The sequence below is a fragment of the Melopsittacus undulatus genome, chromosome 8 (assembly GCF_012275295.1).
Source record: "Melopsittacus undulatus isolate bMelUnd1 chromosome 8, bMelUnd1.mat.Z, whole genome shotgun sequence".
Taxonomy (NCBI): Eukaryota; Metazoa; Chordata; class Aves; order Psittaciformes; family Psittaculidae; genus Melopsittacus; species Melopsittacus undulatus.
This window is the reverse complement of record NC_047534.1, coordinates 19,580,640-19,599,611: the sequence shown is the minus strand read 5'-3', so window position 1 is coordinate 19,599,611 and position 18,972 is coordinate 19,580,640. Positions and strand designations below refer to the sequence as shown.

At 37.9% G+C, this 18,972-nt stretch overlaps 1 protein-coding gene across 2 annotated transcripts in view; it reads right to left on the bottom strand.

Moving 5' to 3' along the window:
• FAR1 (fatty acyl-CoA reductase 1) overlaps nucleotides 1-18,972 on the bottom strand; it is a 35,805-nt gene that overhangs the window by 12,141 nt on the left and 4,692 nt on the right. Inside the window, exons 2-9 of one of the 2 annotated variants that reach the window (XM_005150630.3) lie at nucleotides 10,874-11,068; nucleotides 8,045-8,220; nucleotides 5,259-5,438; nucleotides 3,720-3,897; nucleotides 2,669-2,713; nucleotides 2,430-2,548; nucleotides 1,857-1,924; nucleotides 278-449 (exon numbers count right to left, since the gene is read on the bottom strand). In XM_005150630.3, the coding sequence (XP_005150687.1) occupies nucleotides 278-449; nucleotides 1,857-1,924; nucleotides 2,430-2,548; nucleotides 2,669-2,713; nucleotides 3,720-3,897; nucleotides 5,259-5,438; nucleotides 8,045-8,220; nucleotides 10,874-11,062 (1,127 nt within the window). In that variant the 5' untranslated portion in view covers nucleotides 11,063-11,068. The remainder of the gene's footprint in view (nucleotides 1-277; nucleotides 450-1,856; nucleotides 1,925-2,429; nucleotides 2,549-2,668; nucleotides 2,714-3,719; nucleotides 3,898-5,258; nucleotides 5,439-8,044; nucleotides 8,221-10,873; nucleotides 11,069-18,972) is intronic. The other variant, XM_005150631.3, reaches the window with a different exon arrangement.

Genomic DNA, 18,972 nt, shown 5'->3' with positions numbered 1-18,972 from the left:
AGAATAAACATCACTTTCTAGATCTTGTAATTTAGTCTACCTTAACTGTTCAAACCCCCAAACTATCCAACAAAAGATATACTATTTTTTCCTAGAAAATTCAGTTACTTTGAATTCAAGGACCTGTTCTCAGGAGAAAAAAAGGCCAAGTTTTAAGTCACAAAGCATTCAGGGGAAGGAAAAAAAAAATCTAAAAATCATCAATATACATCATAGTGTAAGCATAGCTTTGTTTAAAGGTCAGAGGAACAGACAAGACAGATCTAGTCACCATTACCTTGGGCTTCTTCCAGTAATCCTGAGGTAGATATCATACAGGAATGCTGGGGCCTTATGGCTTACAGCAATCCAGTAATGATATAAAAGGTGATTGGAAGTTAGATTTACATTGGGCCGTCTGAAGGCCTGTTCGAGAGGATTCCTCTTGAAAGTAGAAATTACATGGTATTCTGAGAAAGAAAAGTTGCGTAACAGCTTTGATAATAACCATGTAAAATGTAATGGCTTTCAAAGTACATTACAGTGTACAATATTTACGTCAGTACAACATGAAAATAACCACCCTAACTTCTCTAAGATTCTCAGAAACTAAAACAAAGTCATAAGCCTAACTTGAAAGACTGTTGTACTGGTTCCTATTATAATCAAAAGGTCTTTTATGTCTTCATCTTCAGTATCATATTTTCCTGTAGCTTCTCTCTCTGTGTTCCTCTTCCCTACCTTAGAGGCTGTTTTAAAAAACTGACAGCAATTTAAAACAACTTATCCATATTTAACCATTAAGAAAAAGTCAATTAGGATGGGACTCCATGTGAAACTCCTGCTGACACCTGAAATTTCTTCACAGCAGATATGCAGGATCAGTATCTTAAGAAGCCCTGTTGAAATCCACCAGTTATAACATCAAGCTGTTGTTTACGGACTGTGTTTACACACCCAGCTCAAATTGGGATACAAATTAAGTCAGCAATTTTCCAAGTTTGGCTGAAGCAATAACATTTATAAATAAATACATATAAAATGGGTAAAAGCAAGTAAAAAGCATCAAAACAATAGTAGAGAGAAGTAAAATAGATTTAAATACTAAAGAAAAAAAAAATCTGATCTTAAGAATTCTATTTCTAAAAAACTGAAAGCAAATAAGCAGGTTTACCATGCCAGCCAGCTTGCATTGCTATTTATAACGAAATCTATTTCAAAGCTTTTGGCATCTGGGTTACATTCTAGTCAGCATATCCAAGAGTTGAAAATAGGTGGCCATTCTTTCTTAAAGATTACTTTTCCACATACATGAACAGTTGAAGTCTCATGTAACTATCTGCATATTAAATCAACTTAAGACAAAAACAAAGAGCTACAGGAGTGCAAAACTATTCTTCCCATACCTCTCAATTTATGCAGATATACATAACATGTGACTGTGGGCTGTTTATCCACATGCATTTGTTAAGATTGACATTAAACGCAACATCACCATCGCTCTTCTGTGCAATGTTTTACTCTGCTCACTAGCCACAATCTGCAGATTATGTCATGGCACCAAACAAAAATCCATGATCCCATAGTTTAAATTATAATTAAAAAAAAAAAACCAAACAAGCAAATAAAAACCACTAAACAAAAAAAAATCCCCCCCCCCAACCAAGAACAAAACAAAGCAGTGATAATTGTGCAAGGAGAGAGAATTAACAGTGGAAGACAGTGAAAAAGCACAATACACTACAAAACTGAGAGGTATGCCCGTTATATTGATTTCAGTAATAAAAATGCAATATCACCTACTGATTATAGCCTATGCTTCTATTATTCAAACTTATTTTTCTATTACAGTTTATGAAAAAAGAAACATAGCATACCAACTTCACCCCAGTGGAAAGGATTGGTGCCACCTGTTGTACAGTTATATACCATGACATTTCTCGGTCTGGAGGGAAAGATAAAAGTGAAGTTAGAAGACAATCTACCTTTTGCAAAAAAAGGCATAATATAACTTATCCCTTATCAAAGTTATCCTTTCCCTCAATGGTATCATTTACATAAAGCAGAAAGCTCCTGTCATGTTGGGTTTTTTGCTTTCTGTATCTTCCTCCAGTATTTTTCTCCTTTAACTCCTGTATTTCCTTTCTTCCAGAGAATCATCACCTACTTTAATGTAAATTGTATTGAATAAAAAACCCAGGAAGGAATTTGCAGGCATAGCTTGTACAACAGTGTTATCAGGTAATGTCTTTTTCTTTGCCATAAGGAAGTTATACTTTGAGGAACTAATAGCATTAGAAACTTAGATTTCTTTGTCCTGGGGGAACAGCAGATCACTGATTATAAGTTCAAAGACTGATTTATTAACACACAATATTATTTCAAAATACTTTGTACTCTCCATTGTCACCTATATAGTTATACCTATATAGGTGTATATATAGTTATACCTATTAACTCCAGAATACCAGGCTGCAGCCAGTGTCATGTTAACAGCAACATCTACGGGAACAAGATCTGCTAGTGCATTGTTGGAAGCTCTCATTGTTCGAAGAATTCCTTTTCCTGCCTTAAAGAAAGAAAACAGCAACAACAAAACTAAAAGAGGCAGAAGATCCAGCAGTAAAACATATGAAGCTTTCTTGCCTTTCAAAAGGAAGAAAAAAAATTAAGTACGTTCAGTACTTACAGCAATGATGACACCACTAGGTCCATTGAAGCTATCAATCCAACCCTATTATGAACAGTGGGGAGGGAAAGGTTTTGGTTAGAGATTAGTGAAGTCAGCAGTTTCAAGTGAAAACCTAAAGTTTCTTCAAGCTTAAAGGCTGGAAAGAAAAGAGAACACATGGAGAAAGATACCAAGTTCCATATCTCTAAATTAAGTTGTTCCATGGCAATATTTGGTGATATATTAAATTGCTATGATTCAAAAAAAGATCTACCTGTAGATTCACAGGTCCTTTGAAAAGAGATGCTAGCTTGTTTATTTCCTAGTGAGCAAATTGTAGGGCATTGTCTGTATAAATATGTTTATGTTGAAAGTATTCAAGCTCACAAGTTTTTTAGATTAGCTTCTAGCAACTCCCAGAAAACAGAAAGTTTTGCCATCTTTCATTAGTTTTTTTCATTTTCCAAACAGCATTCTTCTTCAACAACAGCATTTAGACACTATATACTTACTGTACTACTCAAAAAGTTATGAAATGCAATTATTTAAGAGACATTGCGAGATACTCAGTCTTGAAGTGGAGAAACTACTCCAACACTGACCTCCCTTATAGAAGGGAGTAGATACGCTATCAGTATAGCATATAGTACTTGGAACTTACTCCATATAACTTAAGCCTACACAGTTTGACTAAAAGTGGAGCCAAAGCACCTTTACATCCTACAGACCCCAGTTTTCTTAACCACCCTTTGCAGGTACTGACGTATCAAAGCATCTTGAAGAGATAAATAGATGAAGATATACAGAATCATCAACAAAAAAGCTGACAATTCAGTTCACAGGTAGAATAATATCTCACACTGTGACAGGCGTTCTATGACTAGAAGTAACTTACCCCTAAGTTTCTTACATAAGAATATTATATTCGACAGCTTTTGTACAGGTGATATCCATAAGCAAACTGACACAACTTCATAGTCTAAAATACTTTTCATTACAATGCTGGATAAATCGCCAATCAGTATGTACTACAGTTTATAAGCAAGATGGTCAGATGAAAATGACTTACAGGAAAAGGCTCCTTCCAGCTAGCACCAACAATAGATGGCCTTATAATGGCTGTGTTTAATTTTGCACCTTCTTGTTGTACTACATATTCAGCCAAAGCTTTCGTATATACGTAAGTATTGGGTCTGTCACCTATCAGTTTTGGAGTAATATCATTCACCAGGCCATCATCCATCCACCTAAAGAAACAAAATAAGAGGCAAGTATAAATTACCGCATGCTGCTTCAGTTGAGGGCACATGTAATTGTTAGTTACCACGAATTTCTTTCTCCTTTAAAGAAAAAGGGATACAGACTGAAATTAAAACAAGTTTCTCAGTGAAAGAGAGGAGGATTGCATGTTTGGTGACCACTAAGAGTGGTATACTACTATTTGCTTTTTTAATTACTTGGGCAAAAAAATTTTATTACACGTTAACTGTAGAGCAAGTTGTATATTCCTTTACAATAATCCTAATTCTATCAACTAAGTTCTTAAACAAGAAGTGCGGACACAGCAAGTTAGTCTTTGGAACACAGGCACACTGCTTCTCAGTTAGCATTACATGATTGAGAAAGTGCTGACACTGCAAAGTAGTCAGTCTCAGCTGCATTACAAGCATCACCTGCACCTTTATGGTGTTAAGCTATCACACATCATCTTTGAAGCAAGCTGATCATCTTGTTACCCCCCTTAATTCAGTGAAGTTTTGCAAATTCAGCTTGCTTTCCAATTCATTCAGCATTTTGTACTTAAAACTGCAACAACTTTCTGTCATAGCACACAAGCACAACAGAGATGTGCCTCTAACTATTGCTACTTTGGTGTTCTCCACTTCAAAACAGGTTTGGATTTTATTTGCCTCAGCCACCCAACATCTTAATAACATAAATGGAATTTAGCCAACTTTGTTAATTCACCAGTGTTCTCTTACAATCAAAGATGACATGCAGACTCCCTCATGATATGAGCTGGGCTAGGAAGAAAGGTAGAAAAACCCAGGAAGGGACACAACAGATGTGTTTCTATGTGTTTCAGTCAGCTGTTGGCTAGAGATAACTCTCATGTAAGTTTACAAAAGCCTCCCCTCATTGCCATAGGTTCTAAAATAGCAACAGTTATCCAAAACCAAACCAACCAGTTTTAGTTACCCTGCTTATGAAGAGGAAAAAAAAAGAGGGAAAAAAAAAAATCATTCTCATTCGAAAGTGTATTTAAAGTCACCATCAAAAAAAAAAAATAAGGTTGGTTCAACATACATTCTATGTAGAGCACTAACATTAAAAGCAAATGGGCTACTTCCATCTATAATAGCAAGCTAAAAGATATTTTATTAGTTCCTTTTAATTTCACGCTTCTCTTACAAGGAATAGATAATAAAACCTTAAACCATCTCCTTCACAGAAAACAGCAGTGTCAGTCATGCTGTCAGACTTAAAGGTCAGTGTAAGCTGATTTAATCTTTCAGGTTCCTAAACACCTTTTAGTACTTCATTACCAGGAAACAGTTGTTACATACAGATTACTGCAATAGCTTCCTTCATAAAACATCACACATACTCAAGAGAATCCATCAGTTTCCTGGGATCAACAGGAGGTGGATAAACTACTTCCTCAATCTGTTTTCGATTGCAATATGCATAAGCAGTTGAAACATGTATGAACACCTCCAGAGTCTTCATTCGCTGTGCCAAGAAGAGGAGCTCTTGTGTGGCAGTCACATTTAACTTGACAGCATCTCTGTTAATTAAACAGAAACTTGATTAGCAGACAGGAAGACAAAAACCAAGCCACAAAAGCTCAACTACTCAATTCACTCCTAAATGCCTTAGTGATAGGTAAATAAAATATTCCTAAATACACCTTCCCCAAAAAAGTAGTATTTACAGCATCCAAACCTTCTTAGAACAACGTGTTACACATACACAGCCTTACCTTGAGTATCTCTCAATATTCAGTATTACTTTCCCAAGTTTCACCCTGTTTTTTTTCACATTCCAATACCAGATCGGGACAGTCAGCATACCTTTGATTCTCCTCAAGCTAAATTCTAATCCTAAATGGAAATAATGCAATGAAACACCTAGCTGCCATAAGATGCACCTCAACTTCCTAGTTCAAGAAAAGAAGAACCATACTTTCTTCCTCCAACTTCACAGCTTCTTATTAAAATAGAATACTTAAGGACACTGTAGAAGAATAGGCATTTCCCTACAATCCCCACCAGAACACAAATTATTGATTAACTGCTATGATTTTATACAATTCAGATATCCTTTCCAACATATAAAACTTACTGTGGGAGCTAGTTGTCTTGTATACACTGTACTAATCAACTAAGCTTTGAGAATATAGCCAAATAAAACTTTATTAAAGTCTCTACAATGAAGTGTTACATTAAAAAAGAAAAACCAAACTCTAAAACAGAACAACCCACAAAAACACTCTTGATCTCCCCACGTAAGCATTAAGTTTGGTTACACTATTACTGAAGCACTGGGGTGACAGGAGAAGGGGGCCACTATTCCAAAACAGTAAAAATGGGAAATATTACTTCTAAATGAAATGGGGAGGAGAGGTGTTATGAGGTTTTTTTTGGTAGGGTTTGTTTTTGGGGTTTTTTTAACCCTCTTTTGTCTGTTTGGGTTTTTTTTTAAATAAAAGTATTGTTCTCAGTCTTCACTACCTCTTTCAAGCATGCATAATCAGTATGCACTACTTTAGGATAAAGAAGTATACAGCAATTACAAATTCAGAGAAGTTCCAAAAGTATTGCTTTCTTTACTTTATTCCTACCACTGTCCCCAAGCCAAGTATTTTGTTCCCATTAAGTATCTGATGAAGGTTGCTCTAGGCAGTCTTCAGAGTTGTAAGGTTCCTCCAACCATTCCAGTGCATCTGTTATGGAACAGATGAGGCCAAAGGACCCAAGAAACGTTTACATTTTCCATTTTAGTAAACGTACCGGGCCCATCAAGAAAGCAGAAACTGCCAAAGGCTTTTTTTTGTACCAAGACCCTATTCCACCAGTCTTTCAAATTGTTTTTAAGTCTATCTGGACTTTTGTCAGCTTTGCAGTTCCTAAACATTTCAAGATCATAAACCAGTGATAAACACAGTCTACCTTAAGACCTTAAGAAATTTCAGCATACAACATGGTATTTTGAGAGGGGTAATGCCAACCTTCATAACAACTCAAAATAAACCTGAGTTGACAAGTGTTTTATCTCAAAATTGCTCTACTCAGCCCCAAAAATGGAGCTATTCCTCACAAAAGTAATTTACACAAGTTGGATATTTATTTCAGTATTTCAACACTGAATCAAATAAACACTTCTTTGGAAAAAAAAAAAAAAAAGAAGGAAGGCAAATACCATCTTTTCTTGCTTCTAGTACTCCTTTCTCCAGGATCTACTTACTTGATTTTTTTTTGTACAGCATTAAACATTTTAGTTTACATTTTTCTTCATGTGCATCGTCATCTGCCTACTCCCTCCCACACAAACCTCTACTCCTCTTAATGTAGGACTTTCTAAAGACATGGAAAAGGCTGAGCAGTCTTTATTCTCCTGTTTGCTTACCAGCTAGAGAACAAGTGCAATAACTTCAACATACAGTTCTGCCCAAAAGTCATCCTCTGAAATGTGCATTTCGGAATCTAAAGGAATACTTTATGTTCCCTTTCACACATTAGGAAAAAAGCTCTAATATTACCAGTTTGCACAGCACATATAGCTGCAGCTTGTTTGCATCCTTCCTACCCATCCTAGACATCAGAGCAACACATGATGTTAAGAAGACTCGGAATAGCAACATGTTCCTTAGTCCCTTCAACAGCTTCCCTTCAAAATGACTGAAATTCAGGCAACGGGATTTAGTTAAAAAAAAAAAAAACACCAGGAAAACAAACCACCAAATAAACCACACACTCCAAACCAACCCAACCAACTACACAAAACCTAGAAGGGCTGTAGAAACTGAATAAAATACTCTTGTAGTTTTGCTAAGTCCTAGTAATGGATATGGCTTTTTGCCTACAGTTTAAAAGAGATAAGAACTTTTCCATGTTGAATAGAGTAATTCTAACCTCTGGCAAAGCAGGTCTTATAATATACCTCCACCTTCCTAAGAAGAAAAACTGAAAACCCAACAGCTTAAGATAAGTTCTGGGGGAAAGATTATTACTTTAAGGGGCATCATGGAATTGCCCAAACACACAAATACCAGAGTACATGAAATAGCCTGACAGGCTTAATATTTGCTAGATTATGCAGATCCCTGATTTACCCCCTCCCTTTGAGCACAACTGGTTTACCAGAGGAGAGGCTACAGAATTTTAGACTCACCTTAGTGTTTCATTGAATCTGACTGTAGCAGCACAATGAAATATAATATTAATGCATTCTATAAGTTCTTCCTTGATTGGTTCACTAAGGTCCAGTTCAGGCTGTGTAAGATCACTTTCAATTACAGTTATTTTTGCTCTGAAGTCTGGTTGCTCATCTCTCAACCTGTCAAAGAGCTGTCAAACAAAAGGAGTAAAAAATTTAAATTAATAGCAAGTGAAGAGATGCACATTTCATTTCAGCTCGGAAACAATTTCTGCCTAACAGTTATACCATCATATTACTCAAAATCATCAGGAAATTAGAAAAGTGTGTTAGGAATACTACTACATGTTACCGACTTCTATGATCATATCGTGAGGTAGTTGTGCTTCCAACCCAAACTATTCTGTGATTCTACCTTAGAATTTCCAGTCCACACTGCCTCTTGCACTTACTAACATATTCTCTTGGCAAGTTTTAACTTAGGTGTTCTACTTCTCAGTTCTACATTACAGCTGAACACAGAATCATAGAATAGTTAGGGCTGGAAAGGACCTTAAAATCATCTAGTTCCAACCGCTCCTATCATGGGCAGGGACACTAAACCATGTCACCCAAGGCTCTGCCCAACCTGGCCTTGAACACCATCAGGGATGGAGCATTCACAACTTCCCTGGGAAACACATTCCAGTACCTCACCACCCTCACAGTAAAGAGCTTCTTCCTTATATCCAATCTAAACTTCCCATGTTTAAGTTTGAACCCATTACCCCTTGTGTCCTGTCACTACAGTCCCTAATTAATACTCCCTCTCCAGCATCCCAATAGGCCCCCTTCAGATACTGAAGGCTGCTATGAGGTCTCCATGCAGCCTTCTCTTCTCCAGGCTGAACAGCCCCAACTTTCTCAGCCTGTCTCCATATGGGAGGTGCTCCAGTCCCCTGATCATCCTCGTGGCCCTCCTCTGGACTTGTTCCAACAGTTCCATGTCCTTTTTATGTTGAGGACACCAGAACTGCACACAATACTCCAAGTGAGGTCTCACAAGAGCAGAGTAGAGGGGCAGGATCACCTCCTTTAACCTCTTCCTTTTGATGCAGCTCAGGATATGGTTGGCTTTCTGGGCTGCGAGCACACACTGAAGCCGGCTCATGTTCATTTTCTCATTGACTAACACCCCAAAGTCCTTCTCCGCAGGGCTGCTCTGAATCTCTTCTCTGCCCAACCTGTAGCTGTGCCTGGGATTGCACCAACCCAGGTATAGGACCTTGCACTTGGTTAAACTTCATGAGGTTGGCAACAGCCCACCTCACAAGTGTGCCCTCTGGATGGCATTCCTTCCCTCTAGTGTATCAACCGCACCACACAGCTTGGTGTATTGGCAAACTTGCTGAGGGCACACTCAATCCACTCCACCGTCCACGACACTGACAAAGATGTTGAACAAGACCGGTCCCAACACCAATCCCTGAGGGACACCACTTGTCACTGGTCTCCAGCTGGACATTGAGCCATTGACCACAACTCTTTGCATGCAGCCATCCAGCCAGTTCTTTATCCACCAAGTGGTCCACCTATCAAATTGATGTCTCTCCAATTTAGAGACAAGGACATCATGCAGGACAGCACTGAATGCTTTGCAGAAGTCCAGGTAGATTATATCATCTGCTCTACTCCTGTCCATCAGTTCTGTAACCCATCACAGAAGGCCACCAAATTGGTCAGGCAGGATTTCCCCCTAGTGAAGCCATGTTGGCTGTCACCAAGCACCTTGTTGTTTTTCATGTGCCCTAGCATGCCTCCCAGTAGAAGCTGCTCCAAGACTTTGCTAGGCACAGAGATGAGACTGACTGCTCTGTAATTCCCCGGGTCATCCATTTTCCCCTTCTTGAAAATAGGGGTCATATTTCCTTTTTTCCAGTCACTGGGAACTTCACCTGACTGCCATAATTTTTCAAATATGATAGACAGTGGCTTAGCAACTTCATTTGCCAGCTCCTTCAGGACCTGCAGATGGATTTCATCAGGTCCAATGGACTTGTGTACATTCAGGTTCTTAAGATGTTCTCAAACCAGATCCTTTCCTACAGTGGGCCCAAAGTTTTCATCCTCAGTCCCTGCATCTGCCTTCCAAGACACGGGTCGTGTGGTCAGAGCATATGCCAGTGAAAACTGAGGCAAAGAAGTCATTAAGAACCTCAGCCTTCTCCAAAACCTGGGTAGCCAGCATTCCTGCTAGCTTCCGGAGAGGACCCAAGTTGTCCCTACTCTGTTTTTTATTCGTAATGTACCTATAGAATCCCTTCCTGTTATCTTTCACATCCCTAGTCAAGTTTAATTCTAACTCGGCCTCAGGTTTCCTAACCTGGTCCCTAGCTTCCCAGATATCCCTGTATTCTTCCAAGGCCACCTGTCCTTGCTTCTGCCTCTTATAACCCTCTTTTCCCTCCCCTCAAAGTTTCCTCAGCAGCTCCTTATCCATCCAAGCAGGTCTCCTGGCCCTCCTGCTGCACTTCCTTCTAGTTGGGATGCAGCACTCCTGAGCTTAGAGCAGGTGATGCTTGAATATCAATTAACAGTCTTGGGCCTCCCTGACCTCTAGGGCTATTTCGCATCCTCCACCTAAATTAAATATAGGATAATTTTCCACTACTGGGTTTGCTAGACGCTAACAGCTTGAAAAACAGCTATAAAAGTACTGCCAGGCCTTGGATTGTATGTTTGTTAGAATAATAACAAAGACAAATATTCAAAACCAGTATTTTATTTCAGACAAACCAAAGTTATTCTCAAAATTAAATGGGAACATGAAAAAGGACAAAAATGTACTTTGAGCATGACACATACCTTACAGCTGGTAATTTCTTCTACTCTTGCTTCAGCTGTCTGTCCTGCTTTGGGTCTTATCAAGACATACACTGCTTTCACTTTAGGACAGGATCTGAGCAGCTTTTCCAGAAGCACTTTTCCCATGAAGCCTGTAGCTCCTGTCAGGAGAATGTTCTTTCCTTCATAGTATTTGGGGATGGAAACCATTATGACCTTAATAAAAGTTTATATGTATAAAAAAAAAAAAAGCATAAAGAACTTTTAAGAGTTCAGATTTGCAAAAGATATAAATGACACAAACATTCAACCTCATACCTGAAAGAAATGCTTAACAGCCTTTTTTTTTTTCCCCTAACCCACAGCTAGTACTTTTAAGATGCCTTTTTTGCATTCCAAAAAAAAGTTCCACAGGTTCACTACAGTCATCCCAGATCTTCTTGCAAGCTGCTCCTGTTAACAGGGTTTTAGGGAATTAGACACCTACTCAGTCTAGGAAAATATCACAACTTCAGTCTATTTTTACCTCTACGTGTATGGTCCTTTACCACTTTAAGTGGTAGTTCCACATAAACCAAAGGTCATATCAGTACAATGTAATCACAAGCAGATACTTCAAATACATTTACAGAAGACAGGGAGTGAGGCATCTGCCAATTGCTGACCATGGTATTTCACCTGTGTCAGCAAAGGTCCCTGTCAGTATCAGGCTGAGCCTTCTTACAACAGATAAGACCAAGAAGGAGGTACAGTTAGTTGCTTTCTATGAGATCTACCAGTTCTATATTGATTACAAAAAACCACCATGCAGTTCCACAGACAATACAGGTTTCCGGCCTAGTTACCAATTAAGTCTCTAGGCTTTCCCCACCAAGCAAGGGATTTGAAGTCTCACACAAGCAATTTGAGTTTGCCACAAATACACCTCCTAATAAAAAGTTTGTTACTCAAATTCAGCATAAAGCTCAGCAGTCTTGCAGGTTTTGCTTAAGTTAACTACAAGCTTTTTTATTTCTTTCCCCTACCTTAAATCAACCACTTGGATATTATGTCCAATTCTATTGGAAAGAAAGACTTTCTACTGGAAACAAAGATTTTCTGAGCACAAATATGCGGCTATTTCTCACACTAATGCAGACTTTGGATCTTGACCCTTATGGCCTTTTAAACTAAACCTGTGCCTCAGATCAAATTCAAGCCATTCTAGTAAGTAAAATATATCAATTTTTACCATAACCCATAAGCAGCTTACTTTCACTGTAGTAGACAGTAGCCTATGAATACACTTCCACTATGCTTTACCAATCTTTCTAATTAGACTTAAGACTGATGTACTGAAAGTCTCACTATAGTCTCCTATAGCAGATCCCCAAGCAGCCCATTACTGAAAGCACTACCAAGAGGCATATTCTGTAAAACCATGATACTAAGAAAATCCAGAAAAATAAGTCCCCTTAAAACAGATGGGTAGCATTTCTCAAAGAAGAATTACAAAACTGAATATCTAAACAGGAAGAGATCCTTTCTTCACGTACTACCCAAGAAGAAAAAGAAATGCAACTTCCAAATATGCTTAGTTGTTTTGAAATGGCAATCTACTGCAACCAGGATCTTACCAGGGGATACACAGGATTTATGTTAGCAGTAAAGAACCACAGGCTTAATTTGCATTTTTTTGCCTGAAAAGTAAGTAAAAGTCTTTGGAACATTTGTCTACATCTCAGGTACCAGTCATAGTAAAGTAACTGGGCTGTGCTTTTCATGTGCTTGTATCACAACAAAGTCTCTAAACAAGTTCTAAATGATTCTTTGCCAGAAATAAGTCATCATCTGCATAAGCTCCGATTTCAGGATTTGGGGCACAAAGTCTTATATTTTTTGGCCCAACACACTAAATATTGACTTCCTTCTTTGACATTAGCCCCCAAACTTAATAGTGAATCATCTGAAAACTGATAATGGGATACAGTTCCAAGTTTAGAAAAGAACAAGCACTACTATCTCCATTGGCCACAGTATATCATCCAAAATGGTTTATTGGAACCATTGAAGGTTGATAAGATTTAGATAGATGGAGGAGAAAAAAAAAAGCTGTTTACATTAAACCACTTTCACTACACAAGAATTTAATGCAAATTTCAAAGCACACCTTTGGCAATAAAGCATGGAGAGCAAGATACAGCATGCTTACGAGTCATTTTTCCTGTTCAATGTAAGATACAGCCCTATTGTCTTCACTGTGGTTCTTGAAGTCACAATTAATGCCCTCTGCTTATTCACATATGTCCTGCCTGTAACTTCCATTTTCCAAATCTTTGCATACACCATTCAACTTCATTTCCTCCTAAAAACGTGCATGCTAGCTCCCACATAGAGGATAAGATCACGTTTCCCTCAAAAGAGGGAGAACTCATGTAATCATTACTGCACTGGTTTTGTAACCAAGATTCAGTTTTGTTACAGTTCTTACATAATTCTGTCACTAATTTACGTGCTTAGCCATAATTCATATTTGTTACCCCTTAAGACTTCAACACTATTTTGCACAAGTTCACTTGCCCTTCTTTGAAGTAAAGATGAATACTACTTCTGACATAATACTGTGTCCTCAGTCTGCAAACCCATACACAGGGCCAGTCTTTGGCTACAGAAACACAGGACCCTTGCTACAACACCCAGTACACATGCTAAAGGCCAACATCTGTTTCTAGAAGCTAAAAATGAAAAAAGTTATGCTGTCAGTGGAAATACATGTGTTGCTATGGTCCAGGTTTTTAGCTGAAAAATCTGTCAGTATTTAGGGTCAAAAGACATAAACAAAACAGTTATAAGAGATCAGTAACTTCCCTGGCTCAATTATTTCTGACCATACTCCTTTGAGTACGAGTTTGATACCTGACCAGAAGTCATTCTCATGAAACTCTTACAGAATGCCAGACCTACAAAATATCCAAATCAAAAGCTATGGTTATGTACAATGATGAAATGGGTTCAGTTAAACACAAACATACACACTCACTCATGTTCACATCTGAGAGGCAGTAACACCTACATGATTGACAGGAAGGTTTCCTTTGAGAAACTCAAGACCAAATCCCTTTACCCTGTTCTTCAACAGCTAACCTCTGGTAGACTTTATTCATAGCAATTTTCCGCACTAATTTGATGTTCCTGTAGAAGATTCTAGCTGGAAAACAGAAGTGGAGACCCTTTCATAAATATACACTGCTGCCAAGGTTACAGCAACAAACACTTGGATTATGAGGGGTTTGCCTAGCAGCACCAAGTGTGAATCAAGGACAAAAACACTGTATGGAATCTAGGTGTGAACAAAGTCTGAAATCAACAGCCTGTGTTTCTAGCAGGGAAAAAAAAAATTCAACTGAAGAAAAGGGAAAGAACGTTCCCATTCTCCACCTACCTTTCCCTGCCTTCTCTGAGAATGCAGCTCCACCTGCCAGTTAGCATAGCATTGCTGGCAACCCCTTACTTCAAACTCAGAAGGGACTTACCTTACAGGTACAGCATATTAACTGTGTTAGCTTTTAAAGTTCTTTATAGAGGCAAATTACCAAAGAATTACATTATAATTGTGTTTAAAAAAGTTACAGAAGCATTCAAAAGTAAAACTAAATTTCCACTAGAAACTACAATTAACATATAACAGGTTGAGTAGGTTCAGAAACTAAAGACCTACCTTGGAAGACAACACAGTAAAATCAAATTTAGCTTTTTAAGGTTGATGTTTAAGTGTCAGCAATTGTTTTATCTAGTTTTGTAATATACCTTTTTGCATGTTTGCAGCAACTGAATTGTAGCTATTAACCAGCAAATAGTATTTCCACTAGCTATCCAACGTCTTGCTAACAGCTATCTCTTCAAACATACAAACAGGTAACTCTTAGCAATCACAAAATTGTCTCAAATGGAATATCTGAATACCTATACCATAGCTACTACTTCGTTGACCAAGCAAGTACTAACTGCCATAAGAAAAGAAATTTGATAGTAGAACGAATTAACAGAAGTTCTGTAAAGGATTCTTGCTCCAGAAGAGGGATGATTGAAACTACCAGATGATTCTTAGGAATAAACAGCCTTTGGTAGAGAAAGCTTCTATTAAGCAGCTATAGAGAAACTGATGCTAGTTACTTCTGAATTTACAGGTTCAGAGTTAAATCAACAATGACACTCCAAAGATACAGCTTATTTGAAGGGTGCTGTCCTTTGATAAATCAAGAGTTCTTAAGAACTTCAGTAAATAACAAAAACCACCCCAACACAAAAAATCAGCCCACAAACAAAAAACCCACACTCTAGGACCTTAGCCAACATTCTGCATCTTGTAAGAAATTCTAGTGTCCAAAGCTGAGCAAGTGCTATTATGGAGCAAACAACAGCAGCTCTGTTTGCCTTCAGAGCTACTGCAGCAATATTTAACTCACTGCTTCAGAGGTCCAAATCTCAAAACAGAGACAATTCTGCTTTTCCTTAAAAGGAAAAAGACCAATTTTCAGATTTGTCCAAACACAAATCAAGATGCTTAAAGATTTGCTTTCCAAGTGCCAGGAAAGCCTGCTGCAGTTTTATTGCATGCTTAAATGCTAACTCTAGCAACTAGAAAGAATGTGCATATCTTCTTGTTAGAGATTAAATGGTCTGGTTTCTATTTTATCACTAACAAACATTAGGTCAACAAGATGCTCCCTCCAAATCCAACCATTTGCAATTATCACTCACAGGAAACAGAAAGCATGTATTTCCCAACCTCTCAAGTGTCAGCAATAAGCCACAAAGTTCTGCAAAAATACAATCTGACAAACCAGTTTCCCCCTTTCCTTCCACCACCTCCAGCCTAGTACTAGCAGCAATACAACAAAAAAGTCTAAGCAGCAGAAGAAACATTTATGTATATTCAGGAGATGAAATCCATCTAGACATCAAATGTGAATGGTAGTGGTTTGTTTTAAACATCACACATGCACACATCCACATAAGGCAAAAAATCATTAAAGAAGTCCCTCATATAGAGCTTCAATTGCCACACTACATGGACACTACAGCAAGCAGAAAAAAATTATATATATATACACATATATAAAAGAACTGGAGAGATTGAAGAATTCCGGCAACAAAGGAAGTAACCTTTAACTCATATAAACAAGGTTACTGCCAGAAAGTCAAGCCTGGGTCACATCATGTCTGATTTTGTTTGATGCCTTGTTTCCACAAAAGTAAATCAATGAATGCTATCAGCAGAATGTCCACATTTTCAACCACCACAAGGGTCAATGATCTGCCCTATTTGGACAATACTTATCCAGCATATCACCAAAAGATGATTGTTTGTCTTCACGGTCCAAGGTTATATCCATTGAGAAACTTTATCTGCGAAAGATACTGTTTTACAAGATGTGCAGAGACTGAAATGATGGAACAGAGTATTTCCTGCTCTAAACTGCTTTTGGTGTAAGTTAACCTTGAAGCATACCTATTCCGAACTTTACAATCACATAGAAAATTTGGGAATCTTCCCACACCTAGCAGAAAGACGAGCTTACCCATGTTTCATCTACATTCTTATCTACTCTTTGCAAGGTCATTTTCTTTACTAGCTGTAAAACATAGCTCCCCTGCAAGACAAACCTTCTCAGAAAATTCAACACACCCCCAGGAGCTGGAAAACACATTGCCAGGTTTGGAAACTACTCAGAACAACCAAGCTCTGAAGAACTATCAAAACAAGTCCACTAATTCAATATTAGCTAGCCAGACTTTGGCTTATGCCAGTTAGTACATCAGATACAAGTGTCTCACTACACACTTTCTAGACAAGTAACTACAGTGTATTCAGGGTTATAGTAAGTTCTCATATGTATACCCTACATGCTTGTAGAGATCATTGATAAAGACAAGTGAAACACAACAAAACTAAATCAGTCTGAAAGATTATACCCAAGTCTTCACAACAGTAGTATAAATATCACCAGAAGACTCAAAGCTGTATGTAGAATATGGCCAACACTCAGTATATTAAGAGAATTTTTTAAAAACTAACAACAGACTTTTCAAACTAATTACATTCTTCAATATTGAAGATGTTCAGTGAGACTACTACCAAAGAAAAGGCTTGTCCACTTTAAGTCATACATCTATTCAAACACAATACCAGGTAGAGTAACTAATAAAACCCCCCAAAACTGTTCTCCTCACTATTCTTACCACTGAAATAAGCCAGATAAAGTAAAAAAAACCCCCAAACTAAACCAAAACAAACAAAATCCAAACTTGCAGTAGCCTCCAGTTACATTCCTCCTGTATATAATACTATCTCTGGCAGTATATACATTCAAGGTAGGGAGCATTATCAAATTTAGGTGAGACTTAACTAATACTGCATATTAACTATTTAACAGCACTAGAGCATTTTGATACCAAAACCTAGACTGACAGCAGAAGTTGTTCTGTAACCTCCTTTAAGACCACAATGACAATACTAAAGTACCGCATTCACTCAATTGCTTTAAGAAGATGGTGAATTTGGAGCAACTAACCCATGACTATCCAATAATTTATTAGCAGAATTCAGACCAACCCAGAAACCATTTAATTTGCCATTTGAAGCCACCCTTGTGAAAGTAAGATACTTTGAAGTCCAGGCTGCCCCTGAAATCATGATGTCTTTAACCTCTTCTAATCCTTTAGTCGTACTGAGGGGAACCTGACCTCAGTGTGATCCACTGCCAAGTAGATCCCAGCAGAGCTTTGTTACTAGAGGTATTCAGTGAATGTGGCTACACAGATACTTCTTACATACATGTTCAGACACATTCTTTCAGCCAAAATTCTGATTTTACTACAGATCTCCATTCACTTATGCCTCTACTCGGAGACATTCTGTTCCAGATGACTTAAAATTGCTTTTGAGTAGTAAGTCCTCTGTTCTCAAAAGTACTAGAGCAGTCCCTTACTTTACTGTAATTATGTATCTTCCACAGTAAGTCCCGCCTCTGAAAATGAACAAAAACAAAAGGGGTTTAGCATTCCTTTGTAATTAGGTTATGAGTTGACATTTTTCTGAACTGTTTACTGTTTGAGCTTAGTCTTCAGTGCACATTGGAAAAAAACAAACCAAAACTCTTTTGGTGTAATTAATCTGATTTCTCCAAGCAGCACAGAAAGTTTCTATCAATTCAGAAATTAACTTATTATAGTAAAGCCACATACCACACAAGAATGTTCACTATACTCCATCGCCACTTCATGTGAAAACATGTTTAACACATATCCAGACAGCTCTCAAACACGTTTAAGATAACAAGAAGCAGGCAGATTCAAGATCTGCTGAACAGGATCACAGCTCCAGATAATTTTATCTAAGTTAATTAGAAATCTGCATTTGAAAACTCACTTGTGCTTTTAGTTATGAAAGGACAAGATAAAGCCTCATTGTTTATAAAGGCAGCTACATAAACCATGACACAAATTAACCCTGAAAGGAGAACAAAACCTGTCTGAAGATCTTACCTACAACATAGCGCAGAGAGTAACACAGTTGGCTACTACGTAAACTGCTGAAGCTACAACAATCACTCAAATCTTATTCATTGCATTAAGTCAAAGGCATCAATTTAGCCTTGACAGAAGTATGTCAGTATCCAGTCCAGGTTACCACTGGCAAAAGCCTTAGCAGCAGCAGCAACATTATCGCTCTAGTTGTTAAAGTGATATTGTCATTTTGCTGGGAGAGGAAAGCCAAAACCCAAGTGTGAGTAGTGGGGGGTGGGGAACAGCACACATCCAAGTGGCTCATCATTTTTTCTAGTTTCACTGTTAAGACACAAATCTAGGTAATAAAAACCCAGATACACATTCCTGTCATTGATCAGACAGGACAAAGAGAGGTACCCAAAAACTGTACATGAATTTGCATTCTCTTTAAAACAGCAGGAGAAGCTAAGCCATCTGAAACAGTCTTCACTAGAATTGCCTTAGCATGTATGATTAAATTCATTTAAGCATTTACAATCAAAATATCTAATAAAAAAAAAATCAACAAGAAACCCCCCAAAAAACCCCAAGCAAAAGACCCACACAAACAAAAATCCCTCACCACAAAC